This window comes from Typopeltis vanoorti, chromosome 14, assembly GCF_054136105.1.
Source record: "Typopeltis vanoorti isolate ZY-2024b chromosome 14, IOZ_Tvanoo_1.0, whole genome shotgun sequence".
NCBI classification, from domain to species: Eukaryota; Metazoa; Arthropoda; class Arachnida; order Uropygi; family Thelyphonidae; genus Typopeltis; species Typopeltis vanoorti.
Genome location: NC_143562.1, coordinates 117,371,514 through 117,398,820, shown reverse-complemented (window position 1 = coordinate 117,398,820; position 27,307 = coordinate 117,371,514). Strand labels below are relative to the sequence as shown.

The following is a 27,307-nucleotide window of genomic DNA, read 5'->3' as shown; positions in this document are numbered from 1 at the left end:
TGAAAATGTTTTCTTGGCAGAGATTCCTAATCCTATGATCTTAATGTAAATCACTTTAAGATGGCCATAACAGTTAAAATTCCAGAAAAATTAGTCATTTAGACATATAATTTGGATTAAAGAAACTACAGGTAAATATTATTAACAAAATCACCTGATTCTAGAAATATCATCACTCCCTTTGATTGTGTGTTCAAAGATAATGCCCAAAGAAGATTAAATTGTTATTCTGCATTCATTTTAATTTTTGTTATTGCAACTTTAAAACTTTTTTTTATTACTTTTTTTTATCATTATTATTATCCAGGCCTCCATGGAGTCAAAACACTCATCGTGGGAGGTCCTTCCTAAGAAACACAAAGTCTATAAAGACTGATCGAGGGAGAGGTCCCCCCCCCCCTGAGAAACACAAAGTATATCATACCCACTCCTTAAACTCATTGACCGTTCTTGCTCTCACAACTCTATCAGGCAAAGAATTCCATGGTTCAACCACCCTCCGTGCAAAGAACCACTCCTCACCCTCTTGCAAACAGTTTCCTTTCATAACTTCCAGGGATGGCCTCTTGTCATCACTCCTTCCCGCTGTTTAATCAAGCGAAAGAACTCCCCAGTGTCAACCCTGTAACCACCTCTCAACAGTTTAAAAGTCTCAATCATATCACCTCTCCTTCTTCTATCCACCAAACTCTGCAGTCCACATTCCCTCAGCCGATCCTCATAACTATCATTGTACAGTCTTGAAACCATCTTTGTTATCCGCCTTTGTACCCTTTCCGCAGTTAATTCAACCCCTTCAAATCCTGAGAACCAAATCTGAGAACAATACACCAAGTGTGGTCTGATCAGGGTCTTATACAACGGAATGATAACTGTTTTATCTCTGCAGGTCAGCATCCTTCTCATTATTGCAGCAATCCTCTGTGTTACCTTCACCACCTTTGCTATACATCCCCTAAATTTCAGGTTTCTATCAATCATCAACCCCAGATCTCTTGTCTCCCCTACTTCCTCCAGCATAACTCCTCCCATAGAGTATGCAGTGTCCCATCGATGTTTCCCAAACCTACGACCTTACATTTTGCTGCATTAAACCGACACCCCATTCATTTGCCCATCTATCTAGCTTATTCAAATCCTCTTGCAGGGCTGCCGCATCTGCACTGTTACTAATAATCCTTCCCAACTTCGCACATCATCTGCAAACAACTGAATATCCCCTTGCAATCCACTGACAATGTCATTGATATAAAAGTTAAACAATATAGGCTCCAGTACTGAGCCCTGTGGGACCCCACTTGTAACCCTCTGCTTCCTTGAAAGTGCCCCACCATACACAACTCTCTGTTATCTATTAGATTATTAAATATCTTGGGGTATATTATTATTATTATTATTTGACACCTCCAGGAAGTCCAAAGACTCATCGAAGGAGGGCACCTACTCTACAACTCTGTCTCCACCATTCAATTCACCAACTGCAACTACACGAACGCCATCTACTACCAACCACTACCATTTTCACAGAAAATTTCAACTGCTTGTATTCTGCTTTCATCTTTTTTTCTCTACATTTAACTTTCTGCTCCTTATAGTATTTTTTATAAAATTTTAATTGTGTTTCCTTCGTTTTGCCTTTTGTTGTTTGTCTTATAGTACTGCAGATTGCTTGAAAATGGTGTAACTTATTGTCTGTGTCATTATCAATATCAAATGTTATGTTACATCCTAAATATTGAAAGTGTGTTACTTGTTCTAGAGTTTGGTTCTGAATTACTATTTTAATTCATATAGGATATTTACCCTAGAATGCCATAGTTTAATTTTCTTTAATGAGATTCGTAAATTGTATTCACTAGTTAATTGCTGTAGATGGTGAATGGATCTCTGTAGATTGTCTTCTGATCTTTTGTATAATTACTTGATCATCTGCAAAGAGTATTGTGTTTACTGTTGAATGTTGATCGATGGATTTACTACAGATTCCCACTTCCTTATTAGATCATCTATATATTAAATAATGTAGGAAAAAGGCTACATCCTTGTCACACTCCCTGATTAGTTTCTATTTCTTCTGCTATGTATTCATTGATATTTATGATTGCAGTTGTATTGTTATATTGGCTTTTAATTGCAATTAATAACTGTTTGGGATAGCCTAGGTCTTTATTATTATTATTATTATTACATAACACCTCCAGGGAGTCCAAAGACTCATCGAGGGAGGGCACCTGCTCTACAACTCTCAGTCCCCACCACTCCACTAACCGCAACTACTTTCATCATCTACACCAGCACCATCTATCACCGACTACCACCAATATTTTCACAGACAATCACAAACATTCATGCCCATGGCGGGATTCTAACCCACAGCCTTTTGGCTGGAGAGCGAATAACCTAACCACTCAGCCAACCAGGACGATCTTCTATTATATTCAAGAATTATTTTCTGCTAATGCAGTCAAAGGCTTTTTCATAATCTATGAATGCCAGATGAGTTTGAAAATGAAATTCTCATCTTTTTTCTATGAGCAGTTTTAGTGTGAATATAATTTATATGCTGTATTTAATAATCTAATAGCTCTATTATATTAACAGAGCTATTAGATTATTAAATATCTTGGGGTATATTATTATTATTATTTGACACCTCCAGGAAGTCCAAAGACTCATTGAAGGAGGGCACCAACTCTACAACTCTGTCTCCACCATTCAATTCACCAACTGCAACTACATGAATGCCATCTACCACCAACCGCTACCATTTTCACAGATAATCACAAACATCCATGCCCACGGTGAGATTCGAACCCGCAGCCTTTTGGCTGGAGAGTGGATATGCTAACCACTTGGCCCACCAGGCTGACAAAAAGAAGTTTATTTGCATAAACTTCTATTTCCCTTCTTAAAAATTGATATTATTTTAGCCTTTTTCCATTCTTGGGGTATATTACAGGAAGTGCTTTTTTTCTGGTGGTACGCAATGGTAGGCAGTACCGGCACCTTTTTTCGTAAGTTTTTAAAAATTTGCGATTTACTGACAGCAAAATGTATTATATATATATTCCAGTAGATGGTACTGTGTTCACGAATCGAATTTTCAGTTATGATTACTCATAGGTGAGCACCCTGCTTTCCTGTTTCATAGATTGGTATGCAACTGGAAACAGGAAGTTTTGTTCACTTCCGATTGCTTCCAATATCAGTTTATCAGTTCTATATTCACTCTGCAACAGGCAGGTGTTCAAGTGAATTTTGAATTAATCTAAGTTAAATCAGTGCAATCATTGTTCAAAATGAGTAAAATAAGTAGTTACTTTATGTCAATGAGTAAAAAAAGGAAGGCTGAAGAAGCAGAAATTATCGAATCTACTTGTGATCCTGTAAAACAGAAAACTAGCACCAAAAATACACTTTGGGAAGAGGATCACGAAATCAAGACGGAAAATGCACGTGGTCAAACGGAAGCAGATTCTGATAATGATTGGGCTGAATGTTGGACACTTTTGCAAGAAAATGAGTTCTGCGAGAGAAATGAGTGGCTGTATGTCAAAAATAAAATGTTGGGCTGTAAAGTGTGTCGTGATGTACAAAGTTGCGAGGAGAAATCAATCATTTAAAAACTTTGAAGACAAAATAAATTTACAGGAACTTAATGGCCTAGACATGGGATACATTCTTCATTCTGAAAATGCTTGCACTAACATTGTGCAAGCATTTGCACAATAATATCACAAATGAAATGAGAAAAACATTAATAGACAATATAGTGAACTCTAAGAACAAAATATCATTACTTATTGATGATTCGACAACTGTGAGTAACACAACAACACTGATCGTTAGTGTTTGTGTAGTTCTTTCTGAAATTTCAGCTCCAGTGAGTCTTTTCCTAGATTTGATCGAATTATCAGATGTAACTGCTAGAGGAGTTATAAACTCTTTAATTAGTCATCTTGAGTGTTTAGGATTATCTGAAGATTACTTAAAGGAGTATTTATTGTCTGTAACTTGTGATGGTTTTGGACCTATTTTGGATCTATGCGACGAAAGAAGATATTTGAAATCTCATATTAATAGAGGTGATAATAGAGAACAGTATGAAAATATTACTAAGATTATTAAAAAAGAAATCAAACATGCTAGAAACTTATGGATATCAGATGAATGCAAAAATATAGAAGAGGACTTAAAAAAATAATTCTAAAAGTGGTTTTCAGATTATCAATAAGTTAACCAAACCTTTTACTGCAATTAGTTGGAGCATAGAAGATGAAGATGGAACTCCTATCATGGACAACCAGAAAATAGTTGATAGATGGAAATGTTACACAACTAAGCTTTTTCAAAAGGACCCTCAACTGACTGACGATATTTTGGACGGAATTTTGCCAGGAGGTTTGGAGGAAGGAGATTACCCGATATTAAAAGAAGAAGTCAATGCAGCAGTTAGCTCCTCAAAAATAGGAAAATCACTGGGAATTGGTGGTGTTTAAATGGATCTCATATGCAAAGGAGGTGACATCATCATAGACACCTTGCTAAATTTATTTCCGGATGTATGGAACACAGAGACTTGGCCTTCTGATTGATGGACTTCTGTCCTTGCACCTATTCCTAAAAAGGTAAACAGCAATAAATGTAGCAACTATAGAACAATAAGCCTCATTAGTCATCCAAGCAAAATCCTGTTAAAAATACTATTGTCAAGAATCGAAAAGAAAATAGAAAGCAGACTATCAGATGAACAAGCGGGTTTCCAGAAGTACAATCGACATTATTTTTATAATACACATACTAGGCAAAAAATACATAGAACATAACAAAATAATCTCTCACAACTTTTTAGACCTTCAAAAAGCTTTTGACTTAATATGGCACGAGGCATTATGGAAAATTTTAGAACATTATGGTATTGACAACAAAATCATTAGGATTATTAAATATCTTTATTCCTCATCTGATATGAGAATTGAAATTAAAAATTACAGTGAACCGTTCTGGGAAGAATGGGGGTAAGACAGGGATGCATCTTGTCCCCTCTTCTTTTTAATTGTTTTCTGGAATATGTCATAGATGAAGCTCTTCATGAATATGACACTGGAATAGTAGTTGGCAGACTAAGAATAAATAACTTACGTTTTGCAGACAATATCGATCTTCTGGCAGAGAGTGAAGAAGAATTACGAGAGATAACTAGACGTGTTTTCGGAACATTAAAAAAATATGGATTATACATAAACCTACAAAAAACAAAAACAATGATAACCTCAAAATCAGACACTGAATTCTTAAAGATACAAATTGGCAATAAACAAATTGAGAATGTAAACAAGTTCACTTATCTAGGAAGCACGTTGAGTCAAGATGGTTGTTCAAAAACCGACATTAAATACCGAATTGCTAAGCCAACCGTGAACCATGGCCCTACAGAAGTTAAATCCATTGTGGGGAGATAACAGAATAGCAATCATAACCAGACTAAGACTAATTTACACCTTGGTGGATTCTATCCTCTTGTATGGTTGTGAAGCCTGGACTTTATTGAGGGAAGATGAGAGGAGACTCTGTCTTTTGAAATGAAAACTTACAGAAGACTTTTGAGAATTCCCTATACCGCTCACGAATCCAATGAAAATGTCTGAAAACTGATTGATTCAATAGATGGGAGAAAAAGGGAAAATATTCTGACAGTCATCAGAAGAAGACAGATGAAATGGTTCGGACATGTGGAGAGGGCTAATGGCATTCCAAAGCAAGCACTAGAAGGAATCATTCCGGGACCAAGGGTTAGGGGCTGACCTCGATTAAAATGGACTAATAACATCAAAAAATGGACAAATTCCTCACTTTCTCAACTGACATCAAGAACAAGAGACCGAGATGATGGAGGAGGCTAACAAAGAATATCACCTACCAGCCATGAATGACCAAACGGTCCATTTAGGACCACGGGAGAGAAGGAACTTGTGATGGTGCAGCCATGTTGTTTGGTGTGCACAATGATGTAAGGAGGCTAATGCAAGAGAAGCCTCCTAGTGTTATTTTCTGGCATTGTGCTAGCCATTGCCTTGAATTGTCTGTTAGTGACACAGTGAACAATGTGGCAGGAGTGAATCACTTTAAGAGTTCATGGACAAACTTTATGTGACATATCATGCATCACCTAAGAATACTAGAGAACTACAGGAATTTGCGGCGACTTTAGAACTTCAACTTCTTAAAATTGGCAGAATTTTAAGTACTCTCTGGGTTGCATCTAGCTTTCACACTGTTTCTGCAGTGCAAAATGCAGCAAGACTTTGAAGCCCTTGTCCATCATTTTCTGGAGGCAAAAGAAGACAGCAGAAGAAGCAAAACAGATCGCTTTCTTTATGAGCATCTTTTAAGAAAAAGAACATCATGCAAGTTTGTTTTTGATTTGGGCTTTATGTGTGATGCTCTCCAAGAACTTAGTGAACTAAGTCTAGATTTACAAGAGAGAAATATCGAATTGTACAAAGCAGACAGGAAGATAAAGAATACAGTTCAACTTTTTGAAGAAAGAATTGAAAATCCTAGTCGTACTACAGTATTTCTCTTCAAAGTCAGAAGAACATTAAGTTCAAAGGGATTGAGCTCTGCAAAAATGAAAGACACAGTCCTGCAATAAATTCATCTGCTTTCTAAAGAGATATGAAAGAAGCTGTTGGAAAGCATCTGCTTGAAGGAGATATGCTGATTTGCCTGAATGTGCTAAGATTTTAGATTTCAAGTATTGTCAAGAAAATCCTGGTAAGCATCTGACATTTGGTGAAGCAGAAATTAAAAAGTTAGCATGCAAATTTCGCTTAAACGAAAGAGAAGCAATTCGTGGTTTCCATGAATATCTTCAAGAAAATAAAATCCTGGACATACTACTTCCTCTAAAGGGCACTTTGGGCACAATTGCAATATCTTCCAGTGAATGTGAAAGGGATTTCTCTCAGATGAATCTTATAGCAACTTCATCTAGGTCATCTCTGCTTGTACGGACAACTTCTGCACTGATGTTCATCAGGTTAGTAGGACCTCCTCTCACTCAGTTCAACCCTAGCAAATATATAGATTCATGGCTGCTCCAAGGTCATCATTCTGCAGTTGATCCCAAAAACAAGAAGTGATCTAGAGAAGACAAGGGGTATATCGGAGGATATGTTAAAAGTGTGGAAGCTGCTGTAATAACATCTTCATGGTGAGTACCAGCAACTTTTTTTTCCAGGAAAAAAAGCACTGATTACAGGTAATCCAACAACTATTTAACAGGTTGAGGAATCATACTTTAAAAGAAATACAACTATACTACACTGTGTAGATGAGGTAATTCTATCTGTTATTGCTTTTCGATTTTTTGTTGTTGATAAAGCTTCTTCCAATTCCATCATCTCCAAAGTATATTCCTGTATTACATACATTTTTATTTTCTATATTTTTCTTACTAAGGGATCGATTGTACCATAGCTGTCTGTGATGTTCCAATTCTTCTTCTTTGAGATTCCTGAAATTTTTGATATCACACAAGAAAATGGGGAAACTTAAGTGGGACACTGGAGAGGATGGCCTAATTGTGAGTGAGCAGGAGGTATATGGAGAAATAAATAACCTTGATGTCAACAAGGTGATAGGATTTTATGACATATTACCATGCATCATAAGGGAATGTTCCAGGGAACAGGCAGTAGCATTATAAAGTGCAACAGCATGTTGTTGACACACTGTCGAAATGGCTCCCACCCCTAATCTTGTTCCCATATACCCAAACATTTCTATCTTTCACCTTCTTCCCAAAGAATTCTCACCCCACCCTTAAAACCCGGGTTTTAAAATTCACATACCTCTTGCCTCACCTGCAATTCTCCCACATCTCTCTATCTCCACATTTCCAACCCACTCCCTTCCTTTCAGTCATACTTCAGCATTAATACAAATGTATATCATCATATGCCAGACCAGATGGCGCTCAATAAGAAGACAACCAGGAACATCGTACAAAGGTATGTCCAAAATTATTCTTCCCATATATTCTTCATGTATCTGTCTTTAAAACATCAGTAATGCCCTAAAAATTGAGTAAAAAGCCAATGACATTATAAAAAAGGGGTACTCCTAAACAAAATAGGCAAAAATAGCCATAAAAATTAATATTTATTTAGAGGAGTAACATGGAAATTTTTCCAGAAATAATACCTGTAATTTTATATTTATATAGAGGATAAAGTGACTGAGTTTGACTAACCTGAAGATGCAACAAGCTGCTGATCAGTTTCTAAAAGAAGCTCCCAAGCAACAGCCATTATATCAATAAATAATTCCTCTGACATAATTAGTGCACCTTTGATAAGTGTAGAAAAGGTACTGTGAAACAAACTCTTCACCTGAAAAAAACAACAGAAATAACACAGTGAAAACTTTTAAATGATATTCCTGAATAATACTGCTGCATAAGATCTTATATATTTAGTTGACCAAATTATTATTATTGTATAGGGAACCTCCATGAAGTTCTAAGACCTATCACAGGGAGATCCAAATAACAACACAATATCTATCATATCTCTCCTTGAAACCATTAACAGATAAAATATTCACAAAAACTCTGGCAACCCATTCCATTCATGCACCACTTCCCAAACAAAAAATCTAGTCCTCATACCCCTGTTAACTCTGCTAGCCCCTGATGGCGACAAGGTGAACAACAAGGATGGCAAGAAGGGAAATGTAAGGATGGGTATCAGAAAGTTGCTAAGGAGAGTAAAAGATAACAGTGGAAAAGTAGTAAGCTTGTTGCCCAGGTATGCTAGTGATGACATGAGATGGTAAGCAAGGATTATGAATGGGATGTTAGCAGAGTTGTGTGAAGAGAAAGGAATTCATTAGGTGAGTGTGAAGGATGAATTTGAAGGATGGATGGAACCGCATAAAAGAGATGGGCTACAGTTAAATGGATCTGGTGAGAGTCAGCTGGTGAAACTGTTGCCTCGAGAGAGAGAGAGAGAGTAAGGGCTGAAGTGAATAGAAGACCTGAGGAAGAAAGTGGTAGCAGAGGTGACATGAAAGCGCAGGAAAGTAAAATAAGGGAGCTTGTGAATGCAGAGGGGAGTAGTATGAGTGAAGATAATGAGAGAGAGAGAAGGGAATACAAGACAAACAAGAAAACAGCAAGGACTGGGGTGGTGTAAGAGATACTGCATAAGAAAAGTGGATGATGGTTCAAGAGCAGATGTGCATATGTACAAGAAAGGATTAGGATGACCTGGAATGCAGGGGAAATAAACAGGTCTGAGGAGAGGTGTGAGATCAGTAATGACAGAGAAGATTGGTCAAGTGGGAGTAGGTGTAATATCTGTGGAGGTTAGTGAGGCTTGTTATAGAATCAGAAATAAGTTAGCATGTATGTTTATAAATGCAAGGACAAACAAGAAAATAAAGGAAATGAAATTGTAGCATTAATAAAGAATATTCACTCCAAAATTGTAGGAATAAGTGAGACGTGGTTAGGTTAGAATGGCATTCTGACAGGAATAGAGATGGATGGATATGATGCTTTTCAGGAGGATGGTGATTTTAATTATGGTAATGCATATATACATTAGAATGAAGAAACAGCATCTTGGGACAAAGAGAATGGATTTCTTAAGTTTTTCAGGAAAAACTACCTTAGCAGTACATAATGACAGGTACATGGGGATCAAGGGGCTTAGATTTGATTATCTCATCAGATGAAGTTATTGTAAATGAGATGTTACATCTCCCTCCATGTCAGCCATATCAAGACTAATGTGAGAAGAGAGGTATGTGGAACTATAACACTGGTGATTATGACAAGCTCAGGAGAAAGCTTGCAGCTTTATCATGGAATGAAAAATTGGAAGGAAAGGAGATCAAAAGAAAAGTGAAGATCCTTGGGAACTATTAAGAGCTGTCTAGCAGGGACAATGTCTGAATGCATTCCAAATGTCAAGAGGTCAAATAAGATGAATGTGAAATGGATGAAAGAAGAGGCAAAGAATGCAATTTAGAAGAAGACGAAGACATTATGGAGATAGCATCAGATGAGTGTTGGTAATAGTCACCTGCATGAGGAACACAAAGAGAAAGCAAGAGAGCAAGAAAGCAAGCAATAAAAAAAAAAAAAAAGAACACTAAAAGAAAAGCAAGAGAGATAATTCACTTGATAAGGGTAATAAAATGTTAGGGAGTTTTTTTGATATGTGGCTAAAAGACAATCCAACAGAATTCTATCATTATGCTGCAAGTAAAACAAAGAATGAATTTGATAAAATAACTTTACTGAATACAGATGGTGTGCATGTGACTGATGCAGCATGTGACTGTTCAGCTAATCAGCAGCCATTTTGCTAAAAGCTATCAACCTGCTATATGCAACATTGAACTCAACTCTACACCTTACGCGAAAACTCATGTGGATGAGGAGGAAGTACTAGAGTTGTTGCACAAAATGAATAAGAATTCTGCAATAGGAAATGATGGGATATCAGCATGGGTGCTAAAACAGTCAGCTGAACTGGCTATTCCCTTGACCAGGCTATATAATTTGAGCCTCAGAACAGGGAAGATTCCACAGGAGTGGAAAGAATGTATGGTAATCCATTGCACAAAGGTGGTGCAAAGACTGATGTACCAACTAATGACCAATCGGTATCTAAGGAGTGGTGGTGAAGATTTTGGAAAAATTGGTTAGGGATCGCATTCAGAAATGGATTGACAGAGAATCACTACTTTGAAAAGAAAAGTATGGATTTACTAAGGGATTATCATGTTTTAGCAACTTGATGACATTCTATCATAATGTTACGACTGAGTTAGACAAGGGGAATGGATACACTATGATACTTTTGCCTTTTGCTTAGGCTTTTGACAGAATACAGCATGGAAGACTGTTGCATAAATTAGAGAATATGGGATTGGATTATAAAATATTATCGTGGATAAAAAAATGGCTGACTGACGGATATCAAAAAGTTATATAAGGGAGATGTGAATCTGCAAGATTTAAGGAAACTAGTGGCATAACACAAGGGTCAGTCCTTGGTCTTTGTTATTATCTGTACATTAATAACATTGGGAAGGATTTGACAGGTGTAATACAGCAATTTGCTGGTGATGTAAAGATAGGTAGGTAGGGTGATCAGGAATGCTACTGATATGCAGTGCTTGCAGAATGATTTGAATAGGCTGGAATTGTGGGCATGGGAAAATAAATGTTAGGTAAACGTCAGTAAATGTAAAGTCATTCCCACTGGCGTGATTAGATATCCAATGATGTATCATATTGGTGAGACTGTGCTAGAAGAAACTGATCAGCCTAGGGATCTTGGAGTTTTAGGTGAGAGGAAGTTTAAGTGTCATATAGCAAAAATCGCAAATACAACTCAGAGAGTAATAGCAATGCTGAAAAGAACCTTGACATATAAGGAAGTCCTTCATTTTGCCTCTTTACAAGGACTTGATAAGATCTCACTTGGACTATTGCACAGCAGTCTGGTCTCCTGATTTCCACGGTGATTCTGATACAGTGAAGAGTATGCAGAGAAGAGTGTCAAAAATGATATCACGATTGTGGAATATTATTATGAAGACAGATTGACAATTTGCAGGCTGTAGACACTAACAAACAGAAGAAAGAGTGGTGATATGATCGAGAGTTACAAACTTATGAAAGGGTTATATAGAATTTCACTAGATGGAGACTTTTTCATTTTATGGAGTGTGGGGAAAGGATGCGAGGACATCCATGGAAGTTGAGAATGAATTCTGTCAAGAAGGGGATTCGGGCTAGATTTTTCTGTCATGTAGTGTGTGATTGGAATGGATTGCCATTGATGTTGTGTGTGTGCAGGTAGCATGCATGACTTCAAGAACAGGTACGACAGTTGGTACGAATATTATAGCCTTCCTCGATGAGTTCCTAACTCCCTGTAGGTCTCTCTTAATAATAACAACAATATTCCTGAATATAAATGAATCCTTCTGTGTATTATAAGAAGTGGACTGCATCCATTAGTGTCCAACAAGATACTAGCATATGTAAGATATCTATCATTGATAAAACAACAGCAATAGGAGGGGGGGGGGGAACATGTATTGAACATTGGACTAGCGAAAGATGAATAACTCTGATGATATATAACAATAATATTTGGTTTACAGATCAAGTGTTGATCAATTTTATTAAACTGAACCAACTAGTTTCGCCACACTTTAACTGTTGGCATCCTCAGGGCACTTATAAGTTTAAACAATCTCACCATTATGCGTAACTGCAAAACTGACAAAAATAACTGTAAAAAACTGATTAGAATAATTACAAATAAATAGTATCGAACGTGCATGAAACGCGTATTGCGTGTACAAAGTTAGCTAGCTGTTGCTAAGGAACTTTCTGTAGTTTGTATTCAAGTTCATTTCTTCCGTTTTTAAAATTCTGATTAGGGATTTCCATATCTCTGGGAGTATTAGGCCTTGATTTCTGTTAAGGTTGACAGTAGAATGGGCACCTGTGGCTGCTTCTTTGAAAATTCTTGAATGGTAATCTTCCTCTAAGTAAGGGGAACAGCTTTTGTCTCACTCGATGACATGGTTAGTTGTAGAGATATGAGACGATAGGCCAGAAATATCCTGTCTGTTGTTTTTGACATAGCTAATGTGTTCCTTTTGCCTGATTTCGAGGCTTCTCGAAGTTGGTCCGATGTAACTAGAGCCACAAGCACATGGAATATTATAAACTCCAGCATATTTATAGAAAGGATGGTTGTCTTTTGGAGATCTTAGTAGTTTATGAATAGATTCTATTGGTTTAAATGTTACTCTTATTTTGTGTTGTTTGAGGAGGCTAGCGAGCTTGTTGGAGATGCCACTTACAAACGGAATTGCAATCGTTTTTATATATTGAATATCTTCTTTTTTTCTTTGTGGTGGTTCAGAGAAAAGGACTTTATTGACTAGTCTTCTTGGATAGCCGTTTAAATACAGATTGTTGGAAATAAATTTTAACTCATCTTGAAGGGTCTCATTGTCTGTCATGATGCGAATCGCTCTTTTATTTAACATGTGCACAATGCTGAGTTTATGTGAGATGTGGTGAGAGGAGCTGAAATGTAGGTAGCGACCTGTATTGGTCGGTTTTCTGTACACCGATAGATTTATACTGTTATCAATTTGTTTTTTGATTAAGATGCCTGAAAACGGTAATTGGTTTTCTCTTTCCAGTTTCAGAGTGAATTTAATTGGAATGATGGAAGGAGTTGGTCTTTTTGAGATAATCATATAAGTCCTCTTTGTTATTGTTTCATACAATGAAGATATCATCCACATATCTGAACCAAATTTTAGGTTTTGGAATAATTTGGGATAGGATTTTGTTTTCCAAGTCTTCCATAAAGAGGTCAGCACATGAAGGTGAGAGTGGGCTCCCCATCGCCAAGCCTGTTAATTGTTGATAGATCTTATTTTTCCAAGAGAAGTAGTTGGAGTTTAGGCAGGGAGCAAACAATGAGGTCATATCTTGTGGGAAAAGGTACTTAAGATGTAAATGACCTCTACTACAGGAACATTTGTAAAAAGAGAGGTGACATCTAAGCTGGCTAGAAGATCATTATCTGATATTGTTGATGTTTTTTAGCTTTTCCAGAAAATGTCCAGAGTTTTTAATGTAACTCTCTGAGTTGTGGATGTGGTATTGTAAGAGTTTCGAGAGATGTTTTGACAATTAATCAAGTCTGTTGGCCAGTTGGATAAATTGAGTAGTAATTCATTGGTATCATTGTGGTTTTTTAATGTCGGATCTTTTGTTAAAAGACGGTATACGGACAAGTCAGATAATAGATGGTTGACTTTGTCCTCATAGTCCTTTGAATTCAGTATTACAGTACTGTTTCTTTTATCTGCTTTAAGTATTATGATGTCTTTGTTGTTTTTTAATTCACAAATAGTTCTTTTATCTAGCAATGAGAAGTTTTGTTTTGTGGAATAGGGAGAGGAAGGTATTATACAACTTTTTAGTCTTATATCATTTGCTGTGTGAGGAGGTAATAATGAGATTCCTTTTTCTAGACTACAGATGAAATCTACCTTAGGAATCTGTTGAGGAGATATTGCATAGTTGAAAACTTTCTTGAGAATATCGATTTCAGGTTTCTTTAAGATGTGGTTTGAGAAATTAAGAATAACTTGGTTGTCTGGTAGAGAAGGTTTAGACTCATTGCGGGTGGCATAAAGGTGGTTAAATTTCTTAATCTGGGTCTGTCTGCTTTTGTTAAATGCTTTGGCGAAACTGGTATTAATCATTTTATCTAAGACTTGCCAAATTTCCTCATCTAAAGAATTGGAGAGATCCATGAACAGTTCATAACATTCTGAGTCAATTTGACTAAGCACAAATCTTGTGCTTAGTCAAATTGATAAAGCAGATAAAGGAAACACTACTGTAATACTGAACTCAAAGGACTATGAGGACAAAGTCAACCATCTACTATCTGACTTGTCCGTATACCGTCTTTTAACAAAAGATCCGACATTAAAAAACAACAATGATACCGATGAATTACTACGCAATTTATCCAACTGGCCAACAGACTTGAATAAAATAATAAAAAATGCCATAGAGTCTCGGAGGTAAAATTGATGCATCCTTTACCTCCAAGACTCTATGGCATTCCAAAAGTGCACAAAGATGGTATTCCTTTATGCCCAATCGCTGATGCAATCAACTCTCCTACCTACTTATTGTCAAAACATCTCTCGAAACTCTTACAACAACACATCCATAACTCAGAGAGTTACATTAAAAACTCCGGACATTTTGTGGAAAAGCTAAAAAACATCAACAATATCGGATAATTATCTTCTAGCCAGCTTAGATGTCACCTCTCTTTTTACAAACGTTCCTGTAGTGGAGGTCATTGACATCTTAAGTACCTTCTTCCCACAAGATATAACCTCATTGTTTGCTCCCTGCCTAAACTCCAACTACTTTTCTCGGAAAAATAGGATCTATCAACAATTAACAGGCTTGGCGATGGGGAGCCCACTCTCACCTTCATATGCTGACCTCTTTATGGAAGACTTAGAAAACAAAATCCTATCCCAAATTATTCCAAAACCTAAAATTTGGTTCAGATATGTGGATGATATCTTCATCATATGAAACAATAACAAAAAGGACCTATATGATTATCTCAAAAAGATCAACTCCTTCCACTGTTCTATTAAATTCACTCTGGACCTTGAAAGAGAAAACCAATTACCGTTTTTAGACATCTTAATCAAAAAACAAATTGATGGCAGTATAAATCTATCGGTATACAGAAAATCAACCAATACAGGTCGCTACCTACATTTCAGCTCCTCTCACCACATCTCACATAAACTCAGCATTGTGCACATGTTAAAGAAAAGAGCAATTCGCATCACAACAGACGAGACCCTTCAAGATGAGTTAAAATTTATTTCCAACAATCTGTATTTAAACGGCTATCCAAGAAGACTAGTCAATAAAGTCCTTTTCTCTGAACCACCACAAAGAAAAAAAGAAGATATTCAATATATAAAAACGATTGCAATTCCGTTTGTAAGTGGCATCTCCAACAAGCTCGCTAGCCTCGTCAAACAACACAAAATAAGAGTAACATTTAAATCAATAGAATCTATTCGTAAACTACTAAGATCTCCAAAAGACAACCATCCTTTCTATAAATATACTGGAGTTTATAATATTCCATGCGCTTGTGGCTCTAGTTACATCGGACAGACTTTGAGAAGCCTCGAAATCAGGCAAAAGGAACACATTAGCTATGTCAAAAACAACAGACAGGTTAAATTGAGGGGATAAAAATTAGGAAAAATAGCCGTTTGGTTTTTCATCTTAACAGACAGGTTATTTCTGGCCTATCGTATCATTTCTCTACAACTAACCATGTCATCGAGTGGGACAAAAGCTGTTCCCCTTACTTAGAGGAAGATTACCATTCAAGAATTTTCAAAGAAGCAGCCACAGTCGCCCATTCTACTGTCAACCTTAACAGAAATCAAGGCCTAATACTCCCAGAGATATGGAAAACCCTAATCAGAACTTTAAAAACGGAAGAAATGAACTTGAATACAAACTACAGAAAATCCCTTAGCAACAGCTAGCTAACCTTGTACACGCGATACGTGTTTCATGTACGTTCGATACTATTCTATTTGTAATTATTCTAGTCAATTTTTTACAGTTATTTTTGACAGTTTTGCAGTTACGCATAATTGTGAGACTGTTTAAACTTATAAGTGCCCTGAGGATGCCAACAGTTAAAGTGTAGCGAAACTGGTTGGTTCAGTTTAATAAAATTGATCAACACTTGATCTGTAAACCAAATATTATTATTATACTAATTTATGATCAAGAAAATACCTTCATGATGAACTCTGATGATGATTGCAAATTATTTATGTATATATCACTATATAAGAAGTGTATACTGATTAGCAGTGAATAACAGAAAATTCTTAGAAAATCAAGCAAAATATAAATGAAACATAAAAATAAATAAAGAAATTGTACAGATGATTTGCTGCTCCAACAACACACATGTATTACTGCCACACTTAGATAAATCACCTGATCAACATTATTAGTTCACTGGATTCCTATAGTTCCCACTGGACTGGACCCACATACTATATGATATCTAAGAACCATTAGTACCATTTCCCTCCAACTCCTCCTCTGCTCTGAAAGAACACTACTCATCACTTATCATATGCAATACTTCACCTCTGCTTTTGCCCTTCCTATCCTGCCTAAATGCACTATACCCTTCTATATCTATTCCTGTCAGTATATTTTCCATCAACCATGTTTCACTTATCCTAATAATTCTTGTATTGGATGAGGCTATCATTGCCACTAATTCATCTCTTTATTCCTGATACTCCCACCATTTGTATAAAGAAACATCAATGAATTGTCAGTATTTCTATACCTATTATTATTCCCTCCAGACTCCTTCTGGTTTTGCACAACACCATACGTTCCCCATCTCCATATTCCCATAAGAGTCCACTCCTGATTTCCATTTGCCGTGACAACTCTAGTTTCCCTGCACTAATATTTTCACTTGACCTGAGAACAACATTCTCTCCAGGTCCATCCTCATTGAAATGCAGTCCATTCCTCACATACAGCTCTCTTCTAACCTCATATGCACTCCAAGCATCCATATAATCCAATCCTCTCTTTCAGCCCATTCTTGATATCATGTCATGCATTATTGCTGATCTTCTCTTCAACTCTGCAGTATTATATTTACTAATATTCTCTTTCATGTTTCTGAACTCATTCTTCATACATTCCACCTCCTCTTACGAAGAAACCTACTCTCACTTTACATTCACCCAACCAGTTGTCATATTTCTCTAAATCTATTTATGTGGAGTAGAAGTTAAAACGTTAAGGTTAGGAAGCGGAAGAGACAAGTGTGTCAAAAATACTAAGTATCTGGATGTCATTAAGGCATTGGGACTGGAAGGAATTTCAGCACATGTTTTAAGAGAATGTGCTAAGCAACTAACAGATCCATTGACTCTGCTTCTCAGTGAGAGTTTGGCTATGCAAAAGTGCACAAGGAGCAAAAGGAGGGTAAGAGTGTCCCACTGCATTAGGGCAGTGGTAGAGTGGACGTTTAAACATATAGGCCACATTTTTGGAGAAATTAGTGTGAGATTATATACAGTATTGGGAAGATGAGGGTAATGTTAACTGTCAGGGTTGGCATGGATTTGTTAAATTGAGCTCTTGTTTTAGTAAACTAATTGCCTTTTATAACAAAGTAACAATAGCAGTTGATGAGTGAAAAGCATATACTGCAAATTTTTTATTTATTTATTTTACAAAGACACTTGACAGAGTACCACATGATAAGCTGTTAATTATGTTACGGCAAATGGGTTTGGATATCAAGTTTGTGAATTGGATTGGTCAATGACTAACTGATAGATATCAGATAACTGTGTATGAGGAAGCAGTATCAAGAAGAGAGAAGATTACATGTGGAATCCATCAGGGCTCATTATTGAGATCCATATTATTTACCTTTTTATTAATGATATTGTCAATGGATGAGATATTCCGTTGTTTTCAGATGATGTGAAGCATTATTAGTTATTATTAAGAGAGACAGTTCCTGACTCCAGGGAGTCAGGGACCCATCAAGGGAGGCCACATACTACATACACCAGCTATCATAGTCATTCTTGAATTCATCCACATTGCTTGCACTCACAACATCAAATGGTTATCCATTCCAATCATGCACCACCCTATGAAATAAAAATCTAGCCCTCACCCCCTTATTAGTGGCATTCATTCTCAGCTTTCAGGAATGCCATCGTGTCCTTTCCCCACCCTCCATAAATTAAAAAATTCCATCAACTGAAATCTTGTATGATCCTTTTAGAAGTTTGTAAGTCTCAATCATATCACCCCTCTTTCTTCTGTTTGCTAGTGTCTGCAGTCTACAATCTCAATACAAATTCTCAATCTGTCTTCATAATCAGTATTCCACAATTCTGATATCATTTTTAATACTCTCCACTACATCAAAATGACAACAGAAAACAGGAGACTAGACCTGCACACAATAGTCCAAGTGAGGTCTTAACAAGGCCTTGTAAAGAGACAAAATGACATCCTTATCTTTACATGTGAATATTCATTTCAGCATTGCAATTATCTTTTGAGTTGTATTTGCAATCCTTGCTACATGGCCCCTGAACTTCAACTTCCTATCTACTAACACTCCAAGATCCCTAGCCTCATCAGTTTTGTCTAGCATAATCCCACCAATATAATACGACACTGGATATCTAATTATGCAGAAGTGAATGACTTTACATTTATTGACATTCATTGTCCCATGTCCACAATTCCAGCCTATTCAAATCATTCTGCAAGTACTGCAATATCAGCAGCATTCCTGACTACCCTACCTATCTTTTCATCATCAGCAAATAGCTGTATGTCACTTGTCAAATCCATCCCAATATCATTAATGTACATATTGAATAACAGTGGACCAAGCACTGATCCTTGTGGTACACCACTTGTTACCTTAAACCTTGCAGACTCAGATCCCCCGTATACCACTTTTTGATATCTGACAGTCAGCCATCCTCTTATCCATGCAAATATTCTATAATCCGAACCCATATTCCCCAATTTATGCAACAGTTTGCCATGCTGTATTCTGTCAAAAGCCTTAGCAAAATATAAAAGTATCATGGTTTATCCATTCCCCTTGTCTAGTTCAATGGTAACATTGTTATAAAATGTGAGCAAGTTGCTAAAACATGAACTTCCCTTAGTAAACCCATGTTGCTCATTGCAAAGTACAGATTCACTGTCAATCCATTTCTGAATGTAAGCCCTAACCAATTTTTCCAAAATCTTCACCACCACTTCTGAGATACTGATTGGTTGATGGTTGGGATTACATTCTTTCCATTCCTACAGAATCTTCCCAGTTATGAGACTCATATTATATAGCCTGGTCAAAGGAATAGCCAGTTCAGCTGGCTATTCCTTATGATATCCCATCAGTCCCTATTGCTGAATTCTTATTCAGTTTATGCATGAGCTCTAATACCTCATCCTCATACATCTGAATTTCTTCATTCAGTGAAGAGGTAGTAGTGAGCTCAATGTTGCATACACCAAGTTGACAGCTTTTAACAAAATGGGCACTCATCAGTTGAATAACCTCTTCTGCATCTGTAACCCTCACACCATCTGGATTTAGAAGAGTTATTATTCTTTCATATGCATTCTTTCTTTTTACTTGTAGCATATGGCATTTATATGCTGTATACTAATGCCAGGAGTATCCGGAATAAGGGAGAGGATTTGATGGCACAGATAGCATCAGCCTGGCCAAAAATTATTGCGATCACTGAGACGTGGTTGACAGAAGGGGATATAACCACAGGAATAGAAGTCGCTGGGTATAGCATTTTTCGTCAGGATAGGAGGGGAAAGCGTGGTGGTGGGGTACTGCTTATGATAAGTGATGACCTATGTCCTCTAAGAGTGGAGAATTTGGAAGGAAGTGAGACAAATGATTTTGAGAGCGTATGGTGTGAGGTAGAGGTAGGCAAGACAGGATATTTAGTGGGGTGTTGCTACAGACCCAGGAGCACAGAGGATGGGGACCAGGAGATGTTTAGACAGCTAAGTTTGGCAAGTGCAAGAAGAATGATTGTTATGGGAGATTTTAACTTCAGTAGTATAAATTGGAGAGAGGAAGATGCATGTAGCAATAGGGGAATGGAATTTCTAGAATTCTTGAGGGACAAATGTCTTAGGCAACATGTAACAGAGGGAACAAGAGGTTCAAAAATTTTGGATTTGGTTATAGCATCAGAAGAGTTGATAATAACTGAGTTGACGTCTCTCCCACCAGTTGGAGAGAGTGACCATATGGTGTTGACTTGGAAAATGAATAGACATGCAGGAGTATCAAAGAGACGGGAACTTATGTGGAATTATAAGGCAGGTGATTATAATAGTCTTAGACGTCAACTTCGGGAAGTTTCATGGAGGGAGGAATTGGAAGGCTGGGATATCACCAGTGCGTGGGAAATTGTGAAAGAATATTTGTTATCAGCAATGGTAAGTTGTATACCACGAGTGAAGAAGAGGACGCAATTTGGAGTAAAGTGGATGACAAACAATATTAAACAGGAATTGCATGCGAAAAAGAGGCTATGGAAGAGATATAAGGAGATAGGTGAAGAGATGCATGAGGAATATAAGACACAGGCCAGAAGAGTGACTAGTGTGGTAAGGAAAGCGAAACTGGAATATGAGAGGAGATTGGCCCTAAGATCCAAAGAAAATCCTAGGGAATTTTTTAGCTATGTGGCCAGTAGGAGGAGAAATGACTGTGGAAGAATGATATTGTGGGATAAAAATGGGAATAGAGTGACTGATGCAGAGGACATAGTGGAATTGTTCAATGAACACTTTATTGGAGTATTTCATCCTAGAGGAGTCAGTTTTAATGCTAGAGGGATAGGACTGGTACGAGGTCTGGAGGTACAGGAGGAGAGTGTGTTTCAGATACTGAGTACTCTGGATGTCAGTAAAGCTGTGGGACTGGATGGTATTTCGCCGCGAGTTTTGAGAGAATGTGCTAGGGAATTGACAGTACATTTAACGTGGCTTTTCAATGAAAGTCTGGCTTTGGTAAAGGTGCCCTGGGAATGGAAGGAAGGTAAGATAGTGCCATTGCATAAGGGTGGTAACAGACTGGAAGTGTCTAATTATAGGCCAGTCTGTGTGTCATCAGTAGTTGTTAAGATCTTGGAGAAAGTAGTGAGGGACGGTGTACAGCATTGGGCAGATGAGGGTAATGTTATCTGTGAGAATCAACATGGATTTGTGAAAGGACGCTCTTGTTTTAGCAATATGCTAGCCTTTTATAATAAAGTTACAAGAACATTAGATGAGGGAAAGGCATATACTGCAATTTTCTTAGACCTGGCGAAGGCATTTGACAGGGTGCCACATGATAAGCTGATATTTAAGTTGCAGCACATGGGTCTGGATGTCAGATTGGTCAAATGGATTCAGGATTGGCTGTCTGATAGGTATCAGAGAGTTGTGTATGGTGGAACAGTTTCCAGGAGGCAGAGGGTTACAAGTGGTGTCCCACAGGGCTCAGTACTAGGACCTATATTGTTTAACCTTTATATCAATGACATAGCCAGTGGATTGCAGGGGAATATTCAGTTGTTTGCAGATGATGCGAAGCTGGGAAGGATTATTAGTAATAGTGCAGATGTGGTAGCCCTGCAAGAGGATTTAAATAAGCTAGATAGATGGGCAAATGAATGGGGGATGTCAGTTTAATGCAGCAAAATGTAAGGTCTTGAGGTTTGGGAAACATCGATGGGATGCTGCATACTCTATGGGAGGAGTTATACTGGAGGAAGTAGGGGAGACAAGAGATCTGGGGTTGATGATTGATAGAAACCTGAAGTTTAGGGGATATATTGCAAAGGTGGTGAAGGTAACACAGAGGATTGCTGCTATTATGAGAAGGACACTGACCTGCAGAGATAAGAGGGTTATCATTCCATTGTATAAGTCTCTGATCAGACCACACTTGGACTATTGTTCTCAGATTTGGTCCCCAGGATTTGAAGGGGATAAATTAACTGTGGAAAGGATACAAAGACAGATGACAAAGATGGTTTCAGGACTGTACAAGGATAGTTATGAGGATCGGCTGAGAGAATGTGGACTGCAGAGTTTGGTCGATAGAAGAAGGAGAGGTGATATGATTGAGACTTTTAAACTGTTGAGAGGTGGTTACAGGGTTGACACTGGGGAGTTCTTTCGCTTGGTTGATCAGCGGGAAGGAGGGATGACAAGAGGCCATCCCTGGAAGTTACGAAAGGAAGCTGTGAGCAAGAGGGTGAGGAGTGGTTTCTTTGTGTGGAGGGTGGTTGAGCCGTGGAATGCATTGCCTGATGGAGTAGTGGGAGCGAGAATGGTCAGTGAGTTTAAAGAGTGGTATGATAGACTTTGTGTTTCTCAGGGGGGGACCTCCCCTCAGTGAGTCTTGACAGACTTTATGTCTTAGGAAGGACCTCCCTCGATGAGTCTTTTGACTCCTTGGAGGCCTGAATAATAATAATAATAATATCAACAGAATTCTTGTGGGTTGTCTTTAGCATGATAAGCCAGTTTCTTTTCATACTCAGACTTTGCCTTCCATACAACAGTTGCGGCTATTCTAGCCTTCTGCTTATAATTTTCATAATGGACATCATCCTTATGTACACGGTATTCCTTCCGCATCAACGTTTTCTTATGAATCTCTTGCATAATAGGATTATGCATCCATTTGACTCCTAACCTATTTATTTGTCAAACTCTCAGGACACATTCTGATTTCACATCATTCAAGTATTGTTTAAACACTTCCCATGACTGTCGATATTCTTCCCATCCAACAGCTGATACCATGGCACAGAACCTAGTATACTCCTCAGTTGGTCATGAAACTTTTTTCTGAATGGAACATTCATAAACTTAGTTACTTCCCAAGTGAGTACTGCATGATCACTGTCACCAACTGGAGGCAGAAAGTTACATCTTCAACTGAAACAACTCCTCTGACAAAAATCAAATCTAACACTCTTTGACCTCGAGTTTCTTCCCTCACATGCTGCTACAAGAAGTGGTCCTGCAACAGCTTAATAAATTCATTTTCATTCTTTTCATGAAATTCTACTGCTACCCAATCAATATTTGGATAATTAAAGTCTCCCATTATGGTTACTATTTTTGCACTCATCTTTTCTATTTGGGATGCATTTCTTCATCACCAGCAACCAATCCACCAGTAGAGTACCCTTTACACTCTATACCAGTTAGTATGTCTGATTCTGATAGCTAGGTCTCACTAACGCTGACAATCTGAGGTCCCAACATATTGATCAAAGCAAAAAACTTTACCCCTTTGTTTCTGATACTCCTAGCATTTGTGTACAGACATAATAATTTACCTGCATGTTCTTTTGTATACTCTTGGCTGCAATCTGCACTACACAGTTGGACAACTTCCAGATCTCTATTCTTCTCTAGTGATGTCTACATATATATGTAGACATCTTTGCACACATTCAATGTTCATTCTCTCCTAGTCGACATTTCAATGATAAAGCCCATTCCTGTCATTAGCACAGTTATATAACATTCTTGCTCATACACTCACATTTTCACCATTCCTCCCTTTATAATTTAGTTTCCCTGACTCTCTGTGTTAGGTTTCATACCAGTTATTAATTTTTCAAGACTCCTGATACCAAACACATTCAGGGTATAGGCCATCCCTCTTATACAAATCCAATTTTACCTCACACTCACTCCACACATTCAAAAACTCACATCTATTACTTCTACACAGCCTACACGTTGAATCGTTTGCCCTTCTTCTTAATTCATTTTTATCATATCGAGGTAAAAAATTGGCGATTTTCACTTTCTCACTCTTCACTCTTGCCTCTTCCAACAACCCTTTCATGTTGTTTCATGATGTTAAAAGGAGGAAGATGGAGGAAATTTACTAGAGGAAGTGAAGGATCAAAAACAATCTTAGGATGATGACTGGCAGAAACTTGAAATTTGGGAAGCATATTATTATTATTATTATTATTCCCGACACCTCCAAGGAGTCCAAAGACTCATCGCGGGAGGACACCTACAACTGTCTCAACCACTACACCGAACCACTACTACGAATCATCTCCATCAACGCCATCTACCGCCCACCTCCACCACTACTACAACTAGTATGTTTCGTCTGTAAATTGCGTGTGTTCTGAAGGGCCGATTTGTCTGTATGCGGGAGGAAAAACCCGAGTTTCCGGGAGAAAAAACCCTGCTACCTCCGTATGAGATCGGCTAACTCACTTTCGATTGAAATCGACCAGATAAAGATTCCTCCCGTCGCGACGAGAATCGAACTTAGGCCTATTCCAATCGAAGGCAATGGTGCTAAAGATAAACCAGATGACTGCTGCAGTAGTGAGAAGGAAACTGACCAGAAGAGATAGAACAGTGGTAATTCCACTGTGCAAAGATCCAATTACACATAGATTATTGTTCTCAGATTTAGTCACCAAGATTTGAAATGGAAAAATTAACCTTGGAGAGGGTGCAAAGGCAGAGAATAAAAATGATATCAGGACTGTACAATGTTAGCTATGGGGGTAGACTGAGGGCATGCATACTGCAGAGTTTCATTGATAGAAGAAGGATAGATGATACGATTAAGATATTTAAACTGTTGAGAGGTAGTTACAGGATTGACACTGGGGAGTTCTCTCATATGGTAGATCAAATGGAAGGAGCAAGGACAAGGGACCATTCCTGGAAGTTACAAATGAATGAGTAAGAGGATGAGTAGTGCCTTTATTTTTTGCATGGAGGATTGTTGGACCTTGGAATGCATTGCCCGATAGGGTAGTGAAAGCACAGACAGTGAAGAATTTAAGAAATATCATGACAGACTTTGTGATGTTTAAGATGGACCTCCCACAATAAATGTAATCATACTATTCCTGGAGGTCTTGAATAATGATAATAATAGAATAATAATAATAATAAAAAACAATTATGCCAGCAAAGGTTGGTTGATTGGTAGAGCCTCTGCTACTAATGGCTCAGTTAAGTAAGTTTGAGCGTGGTTAGTAGTGGAAGGGGACCAATCGTTCGATGCTGTTGGCACACTCTCCCTCGATGAGTCTTTGGACTCCCTGGAGGTGTCTAATAATATTTATTATTATTTTTTTAATTTAATTAATTTATTTTTTTAAAGTTTGAGAAAGGGTGAGTATACATACAAATTTCTGCATTTGATTACTTGTTAATTAATAAAAATAATAATTTTTTTTTTTTTGATATGATAATATTTTTATTGATCTGCTAAAATATTTACACATACAATAAACATCTTGAGTAACATTGCAACTTATAGTTTTACAGAATTCAGCACAAAGTGCTACATATTCTACATTGGATTTCAATTAAAATTTTTAAAAATACTTTTTTGTCTCTTCATTATGTATTTACAACACGTTCTTCTAATATTTACAATAAAGATTATACAGAATTTTTGAATATAGAATATACATAATAATAATAATAATTTATTTATTTTATTTATTTATTTTTTTTTTTTTATGTCTTAGATAAATTGCATACGTTGATGCTATAATAATTATATATATATATATATAATATTTATAACACATTACAATTGTGAATAACAGATACTTGCAAGTTAATAATTTTCTTCCTTGAAGCTTAGCAGAGCTTATCTGAGGAAGATAATAGATGATAGATGGTGGTGGTTTCACGGTTATGTTCCTATACTGGTCACAAGCCAGGTGTTGATTTTACTGTTTGTTGGTACGTGCTTGAAAGACTTTGACTGCTATTACAGTTTAAATTTTTTTTTTTTTTTTTGTGCAAATAGGGTTGGATTTAGACATGGTATGTTTGTATGTTTGTTTCTTTGTGTTCTTGTAGTGATAGTTTTTGACAGGGACTTTGTCATAGGTTTGTGGGGGGGGGGAAAGAGAGAGATACAGGAATTGCTCTAATTTTCATTCTCACTATAATATTTATATAGCACCTGTTTCAGCTCTCTGTATGTTCCTAGGTTTCTGTTGTCGAATGGCAGTTTGTTTATCATGTCAGGTACATAGAAGTTTTGGGTGGCTTTGCCATGGTGATTGTTGTACTCATATGTTATGTAGTTTGTTGACTGTGGTCTTGTTATTTGATATGTTGTTCTGGTTACTCTATATGTTGGGCTGTAGTAATCTTTTAACATGACTGTGTAGTGGCATAAGTGTTTCATCTTAAATATTTTGTGTTTTGTCCGTGCTTACTGCATAAGAGTGGGTTGTTCCCAGAATATCAGTTTTACCATTTTATCTTGCAACTATTGTAGCCTGTTAAGTCTGTAGTCTGCGCAGAATGCGTATGATGTGATTGCATATCTTAAAATGTTTTCACATAATGCTTTATAGATTAGTATTTTTATGTGGGTTGGGGCAATGTCTTTTAATCTGTATAGTTTGCTTGCTATTATCCTAAGCTTGGTATGTAGGTAGTTTGTATGGTTTTCCAACTTTGATCAGCATCGAAGTGAAGTCCAAGATAGCATGTTGTTTTCACCTGTGTGATGGTTGTGATTTTAGGTTCTGCGCTTTGTGTACAGGAGGATGAATGTTGGATAGTGAGATATTTAGTTTCTATGGGCAGGGTTTGGGGGTTTTTGAATACCATTAGCTTTGTTTTTTCAGGGTTTATATATGTGCCGTTTTCGGTTAACTAGTTAGTGATTTGATTGATGTCGTGTTGCATATTTCTGTAAGCGATATTTGCATTGTTGTGAATGGATACTATGGCCGTGTCGTCTGCGTACTGGAAGATTCTACTTTTTAGGAGGAACTGGCTTATGTCGTGTGTGTATATGTTAAATAGAATGGGAGATAGGACAGCTCCTTGCAGTACTCCACAGGTTACATGTACCTCTTTGCTGTATGCTGATCCTATACATGAGATGTGCTTTCTGTTTTTCGTGTATGCTTTAAACCACTGGAGTAGACGACCTCCAATTCCGATATGGGTTAGTTTCATTAACAAGGTTTTGTGTGTTAGTGTGTTATTGCTTTTGTTAGGTCAATGAATGCCACTAATGTTATTCTG

The 27,307-nt window shown here is 37.3% G+C and overlaps 1 protein-coding gene across 4 annotated transcripts in view; it reads right to left on the bottom strand.

Annotated features, from left to right (window-relative positions):
* Nucleotides 1-27,307, bottom strand: part of unc80 (unc80, NALCN channel complex subunit) — a 1,852,146-nt gene that overhangs the window by 943,759 nt on the left and 881,080 nt on the right. For all 4 annotated transcript variants that reach the window (XM_090404461.1, XM_090404464.1, XM_090404465.1 and 1 more), the window contains one exon: nt 8,258-8,396. In XM_090404461.1, the coding sequence (XP_090260587.1) occupies nt 8,258-8,396 (139 nt within the window). The remainder of the gene's footprint in view (nt 1-8,257; nt 8,397-27,307) is intronic.